Source organism: Pelophylax lessonae (assembly GCF_965119305.1).
Source record: "Pelophylax lessonae genome assembly, chromosome: 1".
In the NCBI taxonomy this organism is placed as follows: domain Eukaryota; kingdom Metazoa; phylum Chordata; class Amphibia; order Anura; family Ranidae; genus Pelophylax; species Pelophylax lessonae.
In genome coordinates, this window is record NC_138768.1 from 125,087,716 (window position 1) to 125,104,948 (window position 17,233).

General features: G+C 44.5%; 1 protein-coding gene across 1 annotated transcript in view; it reads right to left on the reverse strand.

Annotated features, from left to right (window-relative positions):
• Positions 1–3,870: 3,870 nt before the first annotated feature.
• Positions 3,871–17,233, reverse strand: part of SCAMP1 (secretory carrier membrane protein 1) — a 104,832-nt gene continuing 91,469 nt past the window's right edge. The window contains exon 9 of the mRNA XM_082253347.1: positions 3,871–5,468. Within this exon, the coding sequence (XP_082109473.1) occupies positions 5,304–5,468 (165 nt within the window). The 3' untranslated portion in view covers positions 3,871–5,303. The remainder of the gene's footprint in view (positions 5,469–17,233) is intronic.

Here is a 17,233-nt window from a genome sequence, read left to right on the forward strand (position 1 = left end):
CATGTGTGAAAGGGGCCTAATTCACAATAAACAATTTTTTGTAAAGCTGCAAAAAAAGAAATGCATTATTCCTCCCATGGACACTAACTATGGAGCACTAGTTCTCCCATTATTTGACCCAAAAGATACCAACAATGGGGCACTATTCCTCCCACTGACACCAATTAATGGAGGGGGGCTCTATTCTTCCTATATTGACACCAATGATGGAGGGGGGGCTTTATTCTTCCCACTGACACCAATAAAGGGTTACTATTCCTCCCATTTGACACCAAAAATGAGGCACTATTCCTCCTATTGGCACCATGATTGGGAGGGGGGGGGTACTTTTCTTCCCACTGACACCAAAGATGAAGCTCCATTCTTCTTACTGACACTAATGAAGGAGCACTATTCCACCCATATAACACCAACAAAATCAGAGGTTCCAAAGGTGAACTTATCCTTTAACCACTTGCCGACCAGCCACCGCAGATATATGGCAGCAGGTCGGCAGGTTCCCGCGAAGTCGTACCCATACGTGGGGGCGCGCGCGTGCCCATTCGCCAGCAGGGAAGCTGATCTATGGGGCCGGCGACCGGGATTGCTCTCCATGGAGACAGAACGGCGGTCTGCCGTTGTAAACACGACAGACCGCTGTTTTGGTAGTAATGAACACAGGGATCCTGTGTGCCTCTTATTTAGGAACACAGATCTCTGTGTTCATTCAGCAACTCATCCCCCCCCCCCCCCCAGGAACACATTTAACCCTTTGGTGTTAACCCCTTTTCTGCCAGTGTCATTATTACAGCAACAGTGCATATTTTTAGCACTGATTACTGTAGTAATGTCACTGGTCCCCCCCAAAAGTGTCAAAAATGTCAGTTAGGTGTCCGATCTGTCTGCCCCAATACCACTAAAAATCGCTGATTGTGGCCATTACTAGTTAAAAAAAAAAAAAAAAAGAAAAAAAGAAGAAGAAATAAAAATTACATAAATCTTTCCCCTAGTTTGTAGATGCGATAACTTTTGCGTAAACCAGTCAACATACACTTATTGGGGGTTTTGTTTTTACCAAAAATATGTAGCAGAATACAAATTGGCCTAAAATGATGAAAAAATGTGATTTAATTTTTTTTTTTGGGAATGTTATATAGCAGAAAATAAAAAAAAAAACTTTTTTTTCCCAAAATTGTTGCTATTTTTTTGTTTATAGCACAAATAATAAAAAAAAAAAAAAAAAAAAAAAATCGCAGCGGTCATCAAATACCACCAAAAGAAAGCTCTATTTGTGGGAAAAAGGGACACCAATTTTTATAGGTACAGTATCGCACAACCCCACAATTGTCAGTTAAAGTAACGGAGTGCTGTATCGTAAAAAAAATGGCCTGGTCATTAAGGGGGTAAAACCTTGTGGTCCAAAAGTGGTTAACTTCAATATCCAATTTTAAACATATCAAAATATCACCCAATACACCTTAAATTATAATAAATGCATTACTGAGGCATGAAATCAAAAAAATTTTAAATCCATCAAACCCAGCTCTGCCCACTTTCGCAATGGTGTCATACCCGGCCGTGAGTGACGTCACTGCAGAAGTGAGCTGAGCAACTTAGGGATAATGTAAGTTTCCAATTAAGTGCTGTGTACATACCACTGTGAATACCACTTAACCGGAGAATCATTTGTCTGCTTTTATTCCTGCCTATTGTAAGTGGGATTTTAAGCAATTTAATAAATACAGTTCTTAACGACTTAAGGACTGCCCCATAGCTACTGCTACAGGACAGCCGCTCTGAGCAAGATCACATTATATATATATATATACACAATTTTGCCTTGGGAGCATGTTGCTCCTGCTGTGATCAGCAGAAGCCGATCCCGCCAATCGTTGAGGGCAGAGGCTTGACTGAGCTCCTCTTATGTAAACAAGGCAGAGCTCCATTCTGACAGTTGGGATGTGTTGGCTTTTCTCGCCCTGAGGAAATTCGATTTTTTAAAACATTTTTAATATATGTTTTATAACAGAAAGTAAAAAATGTTTTTTTTTTTTTCAAAATTGTCGGTCTTTTTTTTTTTTTGTTTATAGCGCAAAAAAATAAAAAAACACAAAATGGTGATCAAATAACACCAAAAGAAAGCTCTATTTGTGGGAAAAAGTCATACATTTTAGTTGGGTACAGTGTTGCATGACCACGCAATTTTCAGTTAAAGTAACGCAATGCCGTATAGCAAAAAATGTCCTAGTCATGAAGGGGGTAAATCTTGCGGAGGTCAAATAGAGAGCACTAGATGACCCTATTTGTTTTTCTATGAGAAATATTGGTCTCTAATAAAAACGAGACTGAACTGGAAGTGGTACTGTGAAAGGGGAAAGGCTGGGGAAAACCCTCCAATATATATTATATTATATTATATATAAAGTGGAACCTTGGTTTACGAGTATAATTCGTTCCAGCAGCTTGCTTGTAACCCAAAACACTTGTATATCAAAGCAAGTTTTCCCATAGGAAAGCATTGAAACTCAGATGATTCGTTCCACAAGCATTTATAGTAATATAAAGATATGCTGTTATATATAAAGTAGTACATTACTGTACAGTATAAGTATGCCATCTCCTCTGTTAAACATTGTGTCCCTGTGTCCGTGCTGTACATAACAGATGCCGATTATACTGTATTAGTGCTTGTCTGGCTGTTCACTCACTTCACTGCAGCCCTCTCCTTCCTCCTCCCCTCCTCCTCAGATGACGTCAGAAGGAGTGATCGGCCCCTCCCGCCGGGTAGAGCACAGAGCCGAGGTGAGAGAGAGGCAGAGAAACGAGGAGACATATACATACAGTAAGTGCAGGGACACTCTGAAACAATATAAATCGGCATGTTTATACACTGTACAAGCACTGGGACACATAATGGTATGTGAGAGAGTGCATTTACAGAGGAGATGGCATGCTTTTAGAGCAGTGGTCCTCAACCCTGGTCCTCAGGGCCCACTAACAGGCCAGGTTTGCAAGATAACTGATATACATCCCAGGTGATATCATTTGCTGCTCAGTGATTGCAGTACTCTAGTCTGCATCTAGCCAAGGTAATACTCAAAATCTGGCCTGTTAGTGGGCCCTGAGGACCGGAGTTGAGGACCACTGTTTTAGAGTATAAAACTGCTCGTATATCAAGACAGTGCTCGTATATCAAGACAGTTTTTTTAAAAAAATGTTGCTCGTCTTTCAAAACGCTCGTAAACAAAGGTACTCGTAAACCAAGGTTCCACTGTATAATATATATATATGAACATGGGGAATTGATGTTATCCTCAAAAAGCTGTCTGACCTCCTGTATCTTAAGAGGGCCATCCTTGAGGTTAAGCATTCCGTTTGGACACACACGTGGGGCAGGTGGTGGAGAAACCGGGTGTTGGCTAGAGGAAGAAAGAGGTTTGTCATGTTGTTTGAACTATGGACACAATCGGATTACAGATTTTATTTTTTGGACTGATGGTTTGATGCATTTTATTTGCTTTCATGAATCATTACTGCATTTATCACAATTTAAAGTGCATTGGGTGATATTTATATTCAATTTTAAAAAAATTATCAAGACATTAATTGATTTTTATTACTGTATTTGATACATAATATAACACATAATTTATTCAGAATCAATTTAAATCTTGCAAGTTGTAGGGAGTGCTGCACGATTTTACATACCTTATGTATTTTTTTAGGTGTTGAGGGTGTGAAACACACACGCGGTGTGATGGCATAACTCCCAAATAGTTTTACTGCACAGTGAAATGCATTCATATACATCTTTTTTGTAACATGGTAAACAACTATTTAACATACATGAAAACAAATCAAATGTGAAACTGTTAGGCAGCCAATAAAAATGTTAAATCAAATTAGAAATGTTATTGGCCATTAGCAGGTTTTGTATACATTTATTCACAAAATAAAAGTCTCACTTGTCAGGTAGGTAAAAGGCAGAATACTACTTCTCAGATGTAAAGATTTAAAACTAGGAAATACTGCACACAGCCTGAAAAAGGAAAGAACTTCATATCCTCACAAGGCAATCATTTGTGATCCAACAGAAAAGAAACACCGGCATGTATATAAAAAGAGCTCGAATCATGGTTCTACTATAATGGATATGCCAGATTACAGGAAAAAAAAAAAAAAAATCAATGACAGGATCTGAAACTGTCTTGGCTATCGTTAGCAGACGCTTCAAAGCATACAGCAGGAAACGCACTTCCACTAGAAGTTACTTTTAAGAAAACAAACAAAAGAACAATGCACTGCATTAAATAAAACCAGTAAAACAGAAGGGCTTAAAAAGACATCACAAACACACAAAGAAAATAAAAAACACAAAAAGGCTAAGGTGACCATTGAATCCACATCCGCTGTACACCTGCCAGTCTCAGCTCACTATAAATGCTTGCTGGGACTTGTAGTTATGCAAAATCAAGGGAGTCGCAGGTTTCCCACCTTTTGCTGTAGAGAATTCAGCATAAACACTGATTATGTTTCCCTTTCTGACTTCCGCCAATGACAAAACTATAGTAACCACTCTATACCAGTAGGTGGCATACCTATATTGCGTGAGCAAAGATTAAAACAGACAAAGGTCAGCAATGCTGCAATCTTTGTCACATGACCTATTCTGACAAATATATACATGCTTGAACCTGGTTTGCCTGGTCCACACAATCGAAACAGAGAGTAGACACAATACTTTAGCTTGCTTCTCTTTAGGACACATGTCAGCTCCATTTGTGCTTCAGTGTTAAATAAACACAGCTGACATGGCAACTGATTGGGACATATATATCCACATCACTGTTGTCCCTACCGCAGGGCAGATGCTGCCTAGTGTATTGTTCTTAAAATAAACTACATAACATTACAAAATGAGCAATTTCAGAAGTAAAAATCAGAAAATACTCTCTCTATTTAGGACCTTATTAGCACAATTCCAATCTACTAACGCCATATTCACACTAGAATAATCCACCAGATATTATTTATACAATGTTGGGTGCAGAAGACTGCAGGCTGAAAATAAGGATAGGGAGGGGTGTACAAGAGATCCATTATTGGTTCAGACCATGCACAACCAATATGCCCATGAAGTGCCTGAGGTGCCTGCAATCATATGTGACATTCCGATTCAAACTGGCACTAAAAGGGCCTGAATGTAGCAAATACACATGGCAAGTGCAATTTATAGTCTTTTAGTGGGTGCTGCAAACACGGCTGGAGGAGAGGAGCGTGACTGGACAGAGATAACTGGTAATGGTCACTTGCAGCTGGCTCTCTTACATCTGGTTACCCTTGAAAGCATTCTGGGCAGCATTGTTTGCGGCTGAAGAAGCAGCATTGGCTGCGGCAGTCTGCACGGTTTTGTTGGACATCACCCCTGTAGCAAATTCTTGTTGGGCCTTTTCGAAGCTGGCACCTGTTGTCCGGTACAGTCCATGTACCTGTAAGATAAGAAAAAAAAAAGTCACAAAAGTAAGCAGTATTAGATAGATTATAATAAAGCATTTATATTAGATGTTGCAGAATTCAAATGTTTTTGACTCTTCGAATGACCTTCAAATACCAACAATGCCAAGTAAGAAAAATATTAGAGTTTTTGGTTTACCTGCAAAAATCTTTTATTGGAGTATATCACATGGAACAGGGTACAAACTACTTTCTTTATGCTACCACCTTCAGTTAAATGGACACTGGCTAAAAAAAAGGCAAGATTACCTACAGAGGCATAACCCCCTCCCAGCTCAGCTTAATACCTAATTTTGTAGCAAACAATGAGGAAAACAGATAATAGGGGAAGGATACCTATGTCCTGTGATGTACTCCAAGAAAGGATTTTACAGGTAAATAACTAATCCTAAAATTCTTAATCGTACATCACAGGGTACTTCATGACTACTTGGAATGTCCCAAAGCACTGAACATCAAGGGTGGGCAACACAGCAACAAGGCCAAACTGCCGAAAAACAAAAACAGAATACAGGGGAAACCCTACTAGAATACAATCTGCAAGTCTCTTTTCCCCAAACCAGCATCCACATCAACATCTGAAAGTAAAGGTGTAAAGAAAGGACCAGATGGCAGCCTAACAAACTTGAGAAACAGAAGCTTGATACTTAATAGTTCAGGAAACACCGCAAATCCCGATAGAATGGTCCCTAACCAGGAAAGGAAGAACCTTGCCTTTAATACCAGAAATGAGATAACAAATATACCTAGAATAGCCTAACCCTTGCAAGTATCCTCAGGAAGAACATATAATAAGTCAGACTGTTGAAACAAAGCTGTAGACTTTAAATAAATTCTAAGAGTCTGAACAACCTCCAAAGAGTGAAGCACCTTCTCTTTAGGCTGCTTAGGATTTGGACAAAAAGATGACGACAAGAGAATCTTATGAAGAGGCTCAAAAAGAGAAGTCCAAATTAGGGTCCACGTGAGACAAGGAGAACAGCAAAAGCAGAATGTTCCATGTGAAACTCTGCATAAAGGTCTTTACTAAGGAAAAAGACATGGTTTCTAAATCATATCTTTCTAATAAAAAAGGTACCTGAAAAGCCAGAAATCTCTACACAAGAATGAGCTTTGAAAAAATGCTCATTCTAGTGTGAACTGGCCTTAAAGTAGGATGGAATATTGGAACCCGAGACAGCAAATCTAAAAAGCTTGCAGCTCATCTGCCTAAAGGTTCACAATGTCTGCATACCACATCCTCCTTGGCCAAGCAATTGTGATTGGAATCATCAGAATGGCCTCTAACTTTATCCTGCACAACAGGCAAGGAAGAAGCTGCAGTGGAGAGAAAGTATAGATCAGGAAAAACTGATCCCAAGGAGTCACCGGGGGATCTACCGCAAACGCACAAGGAGCCCTGGTCTGGGACACAAACCTTTCTGGCTTCTTGCTGAAACTGGAAGCCAAGAGATCCACGTTCTACATTCCCCACTGCAGGCAAATCTCAGTTAATACTTCTGGGTGAAGGGCCCATTCCCCAGATTCATTTGTTGATGGCTGAGAAAGTCCACCTATCAATTTTCCACATTATGAATGTGCTAGGTGGAGGGGGATGGAATGTAAAGCTCTGCCCAAGACAGGATCTGGTATACCTTGGTTCTGAGCAAGGTTGATAACGAATGTATGCCACTGCCGTACTATTGTCCAACTGCACACTGATGGGAAGACCCCAAATACTTAGCAGACCAGTGTAGGAAAGCCAGCTTAATCGCCCAAAGATCCAGGGCATTAATCATTGACTATCTTTCCCATGACAACAACGTTCCCTGAACACTTCCCAGGACTGCCAGGCTGGCTTTTGTAATCAAGACCATTGAATTCATGAAAGGCAGGGTCTTCCAGCATCTGTGTAAACTCCAACCATTCCAGAGGTGACCTGGTCTTGAGAGCTAGATGTATTGTCAGATCCAGGGACTCCTGATGCTGGTCTCAAACCAATAAGATATTGGAATTTTGAGTTTAGAGCTCTAGAATGAAACAGGGCATATGGACTGCATTGATTTACAATTCATGTGCTATTTTTATGGGATTTTTAAGGCAATTCAAACATCAATATATATTAAAAAATATCTTTTATTTTTTCACTTAAAGGGTAGAAATATAAAAACAATTTTCCAAATTTCATGAGGTTTATTGTATATACAATGACAAGTGAACACAATGACATCAATCATAAGAAGCATCCGGGTGGGGATATCCTCCCCTTTTGGAAACCATCTTCAGTTGTTTTCAACTGATAATGGAACTGAACAGCAAGAAGCTGGGGAATACCACTCCTATGCAATCTGGATGCTTCTTATGATTGATGTCGTGATCACATGTCATTGTATATACAACAACCCTCATGAAATTTGGAAAATTGTTTTTAAAATTTCTACCTTTTAAATTAAAATAATAAAACCTATATTTTTTTAATATATTGATGTTTTAATTGCCCTAAAAAAACTGTAAAAAGAGTAAATTGTAAATCATAAAGAAGGGTTGATGGCAATTACACCCTCAGCCATATGGGTTTTTTCCATGGGACTGCATTGAAGATGGCTACCATCTTCCACAGCACCATCACACAGACCCAAATCAATAGATTTTCCAACAACCTCATTGACTCCACCTGGAATCCAAGGGACATGCACGTCTACTGCACAAGCAGTACTCTGCCCTGTGCTCTGTCGAGAACTATGGAAATATTGTAAAATACTCCAGAAGCTGCCAAATGGCAGGATCTCCTTGCATACTGTTCTCTAAAAGGTAGCATGCTCGTAGCTGAAATTTTGAGTGCTTGGCAAATGCCCACCGCAGCCACTATAGGCTGCAAAGCCACTCCCACCAAAGAGGACAAAACCTTAAAACGGGCTTCTGACCTCTTACTCTTGACGTCTTTTCAGATCAGTATTTCATCCACCAGGACCTGCTCCATGAGGTACTGTTGAGCAAAATTGTTCCTTGGTAAAAACACCTTTTCTGAATGGTCCCAATTGGCATGCATCAATTCCACTAAAAGACAACAAAAGAAGGGCGCACCGACCTTGTGCATTACCACTAAAAAAAGGTTTATTAAGATCCAAAGACAACACATATTATACTCACAAAGGAGTGATGATATCACACATAAAAACACAATGGAACTGGTCATCTCCAAAGTATCCAGGGTACCCCTGTACTGGATGACCTGACGGTGTCAGCAACTGTATTGCTGGGCTGACACATTTCGAGGGAGGACCCTTTTCCTCAGAGCCAAAAGGTGCTACTGACCCTGTCAGCCCAGCCATACAGTTGCTGACACCGTCACGTTATCCAGTACAGGGGTACACTGGATACTTTGAAGACGACCGGTTCCAGTGTTTTTTTATGTATCATATCATCACTCGTTTGTGAGTATAATATGTGTTGTCTTTGGATCTTAATAAACCTTTTTTAGTGGTAATGCACAAGGTCGGTGCGCCCTACTTTTGTTGTTGTCTTTTAGTGTACTTTGGGTACCCTTGGTCCAGAAGGGGCAACAAGACCTCGAGCGGCGCATACTAAGACCGTATGTAAAAGCATTTTGCCTTCATTACACACGACCAGAGCGCAGGAGAATTTTTTTTTCTTTTCACATCTACATCAATTCCAGCAAGTAAGGGAGAACAAGAAAAGATTTGGATGTTAATGCAACCACCAGGACCCAAATCCAGTGGCTCTGGGAAAGAGACTCCAGAAAGGGTAACTTCAAGCTAGTTTTCGGCACCTCTGTCAAGGAATCCCACTGTGATTTTCTGTGTATGAAAAAAAAAAAACCCAAACCCTGAGACTCCTCCTGAGAGAGCTCATCTACAGAGGATTAATAAATAAAAAAGCAAGGTACTCACATTAAAAACAATATAAACAAGCAATATATCCCCATCAGTGGATGAAGTCACGTGTCTGACGCAACACGTAGGGCACCAGTACATCGGAAAGGGAGGCGAGAACGAACTCGGGGCTCGTGGATATATTGCTTGTTTATATCGTTTTTAAAGTGAGTACCTTGCTTTTATTGTAATAAATAATTCTTTACAAACAGGATTACGCTATAGACCTTTTACATCTGGGTGTTGGACGCTCAACATGTTTTGCAGGGATACCACTGCGCTTTTAGCACAGTTATAGAGCTTAATGTGGAAGACACAATATTTTGTGTATATGTCTTTTATAAAAAAAATGCATGTTTTAAATTGGTTTGAATAAAACTGAATTTTATTGAAAGAATTTGTTAAGTTTTGTACATTACCAATTTGGTACAACTGTTAAGCCTATACATGAAATGTACATGTAATAAAGAGCATATGTACATGAGTGTGTAAAAGGCATTTCTAGAAACCAATAGTAATGCACATGGGCAGCTTTAAATGCTAATGTTGCCCGCAAACATCAGAGAATGATTAGAAGTACAGGCACAATAAAACCATTTTAGGATGTCCACAGGCATAGCTTCTGCCCTAAAAGGAAGGTTCAGGTTAGTCAGGCGTTCAAGCAGACATTTTCTACACTACTTTATCCCAGAAAAAGCAGCAATTAGATCAGGTTTTCTTGTAAAACTATAATGGTTTGGGGTCAATTTTGTGTGTTTAACACGATATACTTTCAACTTAGGTTTTGTATCTATAGGTGTAAAATCTTTGTCTTCTAAATACATTTAATACATGACAAAGGATTCCCAGTGCACTATGCGTTCTCTAAAGTAAAGGAACATCAGTCTCCATTGTGGCTGGTTTTGCCTGAAATAAACTTTTGATTGAATGGTTCGAATCTCAGCCGGTTCAGCAGGGACTGGGCGAGAATTCGAGCCATGTATGGGCAGTCTGATTGTACCCAAAATGATTGGATCAACTTGGGTACAATCAGACTGTCAGATTTCTCATGTAATTATTGCCAGCCGCTAGCAATATACACTGTGTGTTCTCCCGGCGGGGATGGCTCCCTCCACCAGGAGAACATTAAAGCTCTGCGGGAGCGAATTCCCCATCAATACTGACTGCTGATTGGGAAATCAGCAATTTTCTTTCCTGCAACCTGTGATTGCAGAAGAAAATCGTTCCATGTATGGCCGTCTTAAGCCATTGCGCTGTGTATACAATGGTCTTTTTACAAAAGACTGCCAAGTAGTCTACAAGACATGAATAGGAGACCACAGATCCACTGGCAGTGGTATAGGAACAGTCCAACCATACTCCGAGCAACCTCACGCAGGAATGATTTGAGCGAAAAGGAACAAATAAGGAGACTAACTTATATATACTCCATCACACCCCATACAACCAATAGGGCTCTTGTGTAAGGGCAGGATTTATTAATTTAGAGAGCACTTGAATCCCCCTTTTCAACCAGGCAGAGATGTTAACATTCCAGACAGACAAGCATGGGACAAACCAGGAACCTACAAGAAAAAACAGGCAACAAGGAACATAAAATTTGTTTTTTTTTTCTAGGAGGCAAACAGGGGAGTTCTACGTTTATCTGATATTCACTTTCTCCCACTGACAAATTAGTTAAACAATTTAGATTTAAAAGTACAGCTTTACCAGCAGATGGGTGGGGAAGCCCTGGCCATAATGTGCAAGGATACACAGTACTGTACAATATGGCAGACTTGCATACTAGTAAAGTCTTTTCAAACGACAACAGCGTGTCCACAAGCCACTTGAATTTACTGTGCAAAAGGTTTAGGCAGGTGTGAAATAATGCTGTAAAATTAGGAATGCTTTCAGAAATAGAAGCATCAAGAAATTGGCCACCTACTTACTAATTGCTGCCACAGCGTGCAACAGCCGGGGCCTGGAAAAAGCCTGCTGTTTAGTTTGCAGAGGTGAAGAGCATCCTGACGATCCTTATGATCAATGAAAGGATCACAAGTATCCTCCATGACTCCCATGCTAAGTTTCTTAAATTGTGGGCCCCGTGTCGGTCTTAGGGCTCTTTCACACGGGCGGTCCGATCAGATCCGCCTGTCAGTTTTTTAGGTGGATCTGATCGGATGTCCCATTCAGCCCCATGGAGCAGCGGATGTCAGCGGTGACATGTGCGATGACACCCGCTGCCATCCGCATCCGATCCTGTCCGTGAAATCCGGATGGATGGAAACCCTATTTTCCATCTGTCCTGGGGATCGGATGAGAGCGGATTGGCGGTCCGCTCTCATCCGATTCCCCATAGAGAGCAGCGGGGGCTGTGACACCTCCCTCTCCGCACTGCAAGCAGAGACGGAGCCGTCATCCGTCGGCTCAGCGGGGATCGCGGATGGTTCCCCGCTGAGCAGCACGGATCCGTGTGAAAGAGCCCTTACGCTCTTCCAACCTTGCACCCAATATATTTGGGCCTCCCTAGTTGATCTATTCCACCTCCCAGCCTGGGGGATCTTTTTTTCGACTTTCCCTCTTCTGCCTTTTCTTCTTCTACTTTTCATCTCATCCTCCTGACCCTTCATGGGGATAATCCCAATGAGGAAGATTTTAAATAATTGTAATTGAAGCGCGTTTAAAGTCCTTTTTGGCAGGAATACGATCTTGGAAATTCCTATACAAAGTTTGTTACCTACCATTGTTTAAAGACATCATTTACTGTAGTTGGGGTCATATACCAGAGTTCATATTTTAAACTGTATGTGTTTTTGATCTAAAAATTTGTATCAATAAAAAAACTGGATTTTTGACTTACCATAAAATCCTTTTCTCTTAAGCTCATTGACAGACGCAGAGTCCATATCTTGATATCTGTAGGGTATACTGCCCCCTGCAGGAGTAGGATACTAGGCAGAAAAAAAGTTCTGGCCACACCTATGGGCAGTCCCAGGGGGTATACCCTCTCTCTCCCTGCTACAGGATGTCAGTTTATGTAACAAAGCAGTGTCAGAGAAATCATACCAACCCAATTCAAAATAGAGGGGCGGGTACTGCGTGTGTCAATGAGCTTAAGAGAAAAGGATTTTACGGTAAGTCAAAAATCCAGTTTTCTCTGTTGCTCATTGACAGACGCAGAGTCCAAATCTTGATATCCGTAGGGACGTCCCAAAGCAGTGCCATAAATGAGGGGTGGGATAACAAAGAAACCAATCCAGAAGGCCAAAACAGAGCCAACCAGAAAAAACAGAGGACTCATCGAAACAAACAGATGAGACCCACCTGAAAAAAAAAACCAAACAAACATAGAACCCCCGAGGTAGACCAAGGGTCCCCTCAAACAGCAGCCTGCAAAACCTTGCGGCCAAAGGAGGCATCTGCCGATGCCAGCACATCAACCTTATAAAACTTAGTAAAGGTATGAACAGACGACCAGGTAGCTGCCTTGCAAACCTGAAGCACCGATGCCTGATGGCGGAAGGCCAGGAAGCACTAAGAGCCCGAGTGCGCCTTAACAGGGAACGGAGGAACCTGACCCTTAATAGAATAAGCCTACATCACCGTCTGCCTGATCCATCTGGAGATAGTCGCGGCAGACGCAAGTAAACCCTTTCTAGGGCAATCCATGATCACAAAAAGCAAATCAGACTAACGAAAGGAGTCAGTAGTAGCCAAGTACACCCTGATTGCCCGAACCACATCCAAGGAGTGCAACGCAAACTCCCAAGGATGACTGGGCTTAGGACACAGGGAAGGTAACACAATATCCTCATTCAAGGGGAAACCACCTTAGGAAGGAAGGACGGATTTGGACGAAGAACCACCTTATCCCTATGAACCACCAGATAGGGGGAATGACAGGACAACGCAGCCAGTTCAGACACCCTGCGCACCGAAGTGATAGCCACCAAAAAAGGCCACCTTCTGGGACAAGGTAAGCAGGGGAATCTCCCTAATATTTTCAAAGGGAGAACCGACAACACCAAATTAAGGTCCCAGGGCTTTAAGGGCGAGCGCACCAGAGGAACCAGGTGCCGCACCCCCTGGATGAAATTCCGCACCAGGGAATGAGTGGCCAATGGCCTCTGGAAGAAAATCGCAAAGTCTGAAACCTGACCCTTGATAGTGCTCAAGGCAAGCTTCTGCTCAACCCCCCATTGAAGGAAGGCCAAGACCCGAGCCACCGAGTAAGAGCGTGGAGGAACCCAGAGGGACGCACACCACGCAATATAAGACTTCCATGTACGATGATAGATCTCTAGAAGTCGCTTTCCTCGCTTTAAGCAGAGTAGGAATAACTGAAGCAGACAATCCCCTGTCCTTCAGCACCTGGCTCTCAACAGCCAAGCCGTCAAAGCCAGCGTCCGTAAAGCAGGATGGAAGATCGGCCCCTGAGACAGCAGATCCTCCCTGAGAGGAAGCCGCCAAGGAGCGTCCGCGAACAGCCTGACCAAGTCGGCGTACCAGGCCCGACGAGGCCAGTCCGGAGCCACAAGAATGACCGGAATTCCTTCCGCCTCTATCCTGCGAAGAAGTTTTGGCAGCAACTTGAGAGGAGGAAAGGCATACAGCAGCTGATTCTGCCCCCACGGGGCAACCAGCGTGTCTGTGGCATCTGCCAGAGGATCGCGGGAGCGGGATACAAACCTCTGCACCTTCCTGTTGAGCCGAGACGCCAACAGATCCACATCCGGGGTGCCCCAACGAAGGCACAACTGGTGAAACACTTCTGGATGAAGAGACCATTCTCCTTGATCCAAGGTCTGACAGCTGAGAAAATCCGCCTGCCAATTTTCCACGCCTGGAATGTGAACAGCGGAGAGGGCCGGAACAAAACGTTCCGCCCAACGTAGGATGCCGGCCACTTCCACGGCTGCCAGAACACTCTTGGTGCCCCCCTGGTGATTGATACAAGCCACGGCCGTGGCATTGTTCGACTGAATCCGCACCGAGCAGCCCTGAAGACGCTCGGTCCAGTGAACCAGGCAAAGCCTGATAGCTCTCAGTTCCAACACATTTATCGGCAACCTGGATTCATCCCTGAGCAGAAAGCCTGCCGAGAACCCCTCCCCACCCAGATAGACTGGCATCCGTGGTGACAATCGTCCAAAAGATCGGATGAAATTACTTCCCCTGACTGAGCATCGGAGACTGAAGCCACCAAACCAGGGACTCCCTGGTCCGCTCGCTCAACCGGATTGTCCAGGGAATCGGGATTCCGGTTCCATTTGAGAAGGATCCCCTTTTGGAGGGTCCTCATATGAAACTGAGCAAAAGGTACCGCCTCAAAAGATGCCACCATCAGTCCCAGAACCCTCATGCAGGTCCGAAGAGACGACCAGTTGGCGGACAGCAACAGCTGAGTCGCCGACTGTATTTTCTGGAGTTTTTCCGCAGGAAGAAACACCTTGGCCAAGGACGCATCCAAAGTCAGGCCCAGATAGTCCAGCCTCCTGGAGGGAACCAGGGATGACTTCTGAAGGTTCACAGCCACCTGAACTCTTCCAAAGAGGTCATGGTGATCTCCAAGTTTGACAACAGAGCCTGTGGAGACTCCGCACGGAGGAGGTCGTCCAGTTAGCCCAGGAACGATATGCCCCACTGCCGCAACAGCGCCAGAACTGGCACCAAAACCTTTGTGAAGACCCGGGGAGCCGAGGCGAGACCAAAGGGTAACGCCACAAACTGATAATGGTCCTCTCCCACAGCAAAGCGCAGAAAACGTTGGTGTCCTGCATAAATGGGAATGTGAAGATAGGCATCCTTGATGTCTATGGAGGCCAGAAAGTCCCCCTGATGCAGGGAAGCCACCACCGTGCGAATGGACTCCATCTTGAATTTTTGCACCTGGACAAAATAAATGAGCGACTTCAAGACCAGAATTGGACGCGCCTTGCCCTCCTTCCTGGGCACCGTGAACAGATTTGAGTAAAAGCCCCAAAAACGTTTCCCACTGGGAACCGGAACTATTACTCCCTGTTGTACCAAGTCCTGCACTGCCTCCAACAGAGCCCTTAGTCGATCAGGGAACAGTCGCACATTGGAAGGGAAGAACCTTACTGGTGGAACAGACCGAAACTCGATCTTGTATCCCGACCGTATGACCTCGTGTACCCATTTGTCTTGAATCCTGGAGAGCCACGGGAGAGCCACGGGTCCGGGTCTGACATAAGTGGGGGCGCACCTTCAGGCCGAAGCGGACTTGTCCTCATGTCTGGAAGGACCGGAGTTCTGCTTACCAGACCAGGGTCTCTTGAAACCCCCCCGAGGGGGCCTTGAAGGGCTTCGCCTTATCGCCCGCCCCGGTGGAACGAAAAAACTTCTTGTGGGCTGAGAAGGAAGATCCCCGTCTGCGACGAGGTTCCTTACCCTTGGCAGCCTGTGGGAGAAAAGTGCTCTTCCCCAGTGAGACCTCTGATAATATCATCCAAGGTAGCACCAAAGAGGCTATCCCCCTGAAAAGGGAGATCGATCAAGGCTTTTTTAGAAGCCTGATCCGCCGACCAGCACTTTAACCATAGCATGCGCCGGAGGACCACCGCCGAAAACAACAAACGCCCCAGCAGTGGGGCAGTATCCAGCGCGGCGTCACAAACAAACTGCAGCCCCTGCACTATCTGGTCCAGCAACTCCACCACGGCAGGAGGGAAGCTTCTCCCCTCCAGGTCACGGCGTAACAACTTGGCCCATTCCTTCAATGTTTGCGAAACCAGAGCAATGGTAAACACTGGTCTGAAGGCCGACCAAGCCAGGGAGAACATAGTGCGGGACACAGATTCTGCCCTATGATCAACCGGATCCCTAAAGGACGGGGAATCCTCCACCGGGATAACAGTAGCCTTATTAAGCCTGGAGACCGGCGGATCCACCGAAGGCGGCACCGTCCATTTCTTAAGGAGGGACTCTTCAAACGGTTAGCGCCTAGCAATCTGTTTAGGCATCCCATGGGGGCGTTTTGGACGGACCCACTCTTTCTTAATGATATCGTCAAAGCATGTGGGAAAAGGAAAATCCTTTGTCACCCTAGAGGGCTTGTGAGTGCCAAAAGCAACCTGCGTATCAGTCGCAGCTGCATCCTCCAGCTTTAGGGTCTCCCGGACAGACACAATCAGCGCGTCCACCAGCGCCTTGTCTTGCGCGACAGCGGAGGCAGAAAGGTCATCCTCACTATTAGAGGATACGGGGCGCGAGACAGCAGCCCCAGAGGGGAGACCCGCGTCAGCAGCGACCGGATCAGAATCTAAGGCATCAGAGGATCAAGGGGTAGGCGGGGGTCGCTTTTTAGCCCCCCGCCCCTGACAGGCCACCTCCACCCAGGACACAAAGGACTCCTGGACCGCAGAAAGCGCATCAATGGTGAGCTGGGAACCGGAGGGCCCTGCGGCCACCTCGAGGGGATGAGGTGGGGACACATGTGCAGCAGGGTCCATGGTACACCACAGGAACCTGTCAGCAAATTATGAAAAAATGAAAAATAGTTTTTTTTTTAAAAATGTCTCCCAGCGCTACAGCGCCCCCCAGTGGCCAGGCAGCATGCCTAGAGACCCCCGCAGAGAGAGAGAAAGAGAGACCCCCAAAGGCTCACCACCCAGATGCACCAGAAATGTCCCAGAGGTCCGCTCAGCAGCGCTGTCCGCATGGAAAGAAAGGCCTGAGGAGCGATGTGCCTGGGTCTAGGGAGGGGCTCCACCCCCTCCACGCCTCCAGGAACTCCCACTGAAGCCCAGCTCTGAATAGGAAAACGAGCTGGGTGTACCAACATGGCCGCCGCCATGTACTACACGAGGAGGCTACAGAAAAATGGCAGCCCAGCGCACTGCGGTGGGTAAGGGGTCCCCCCCCCC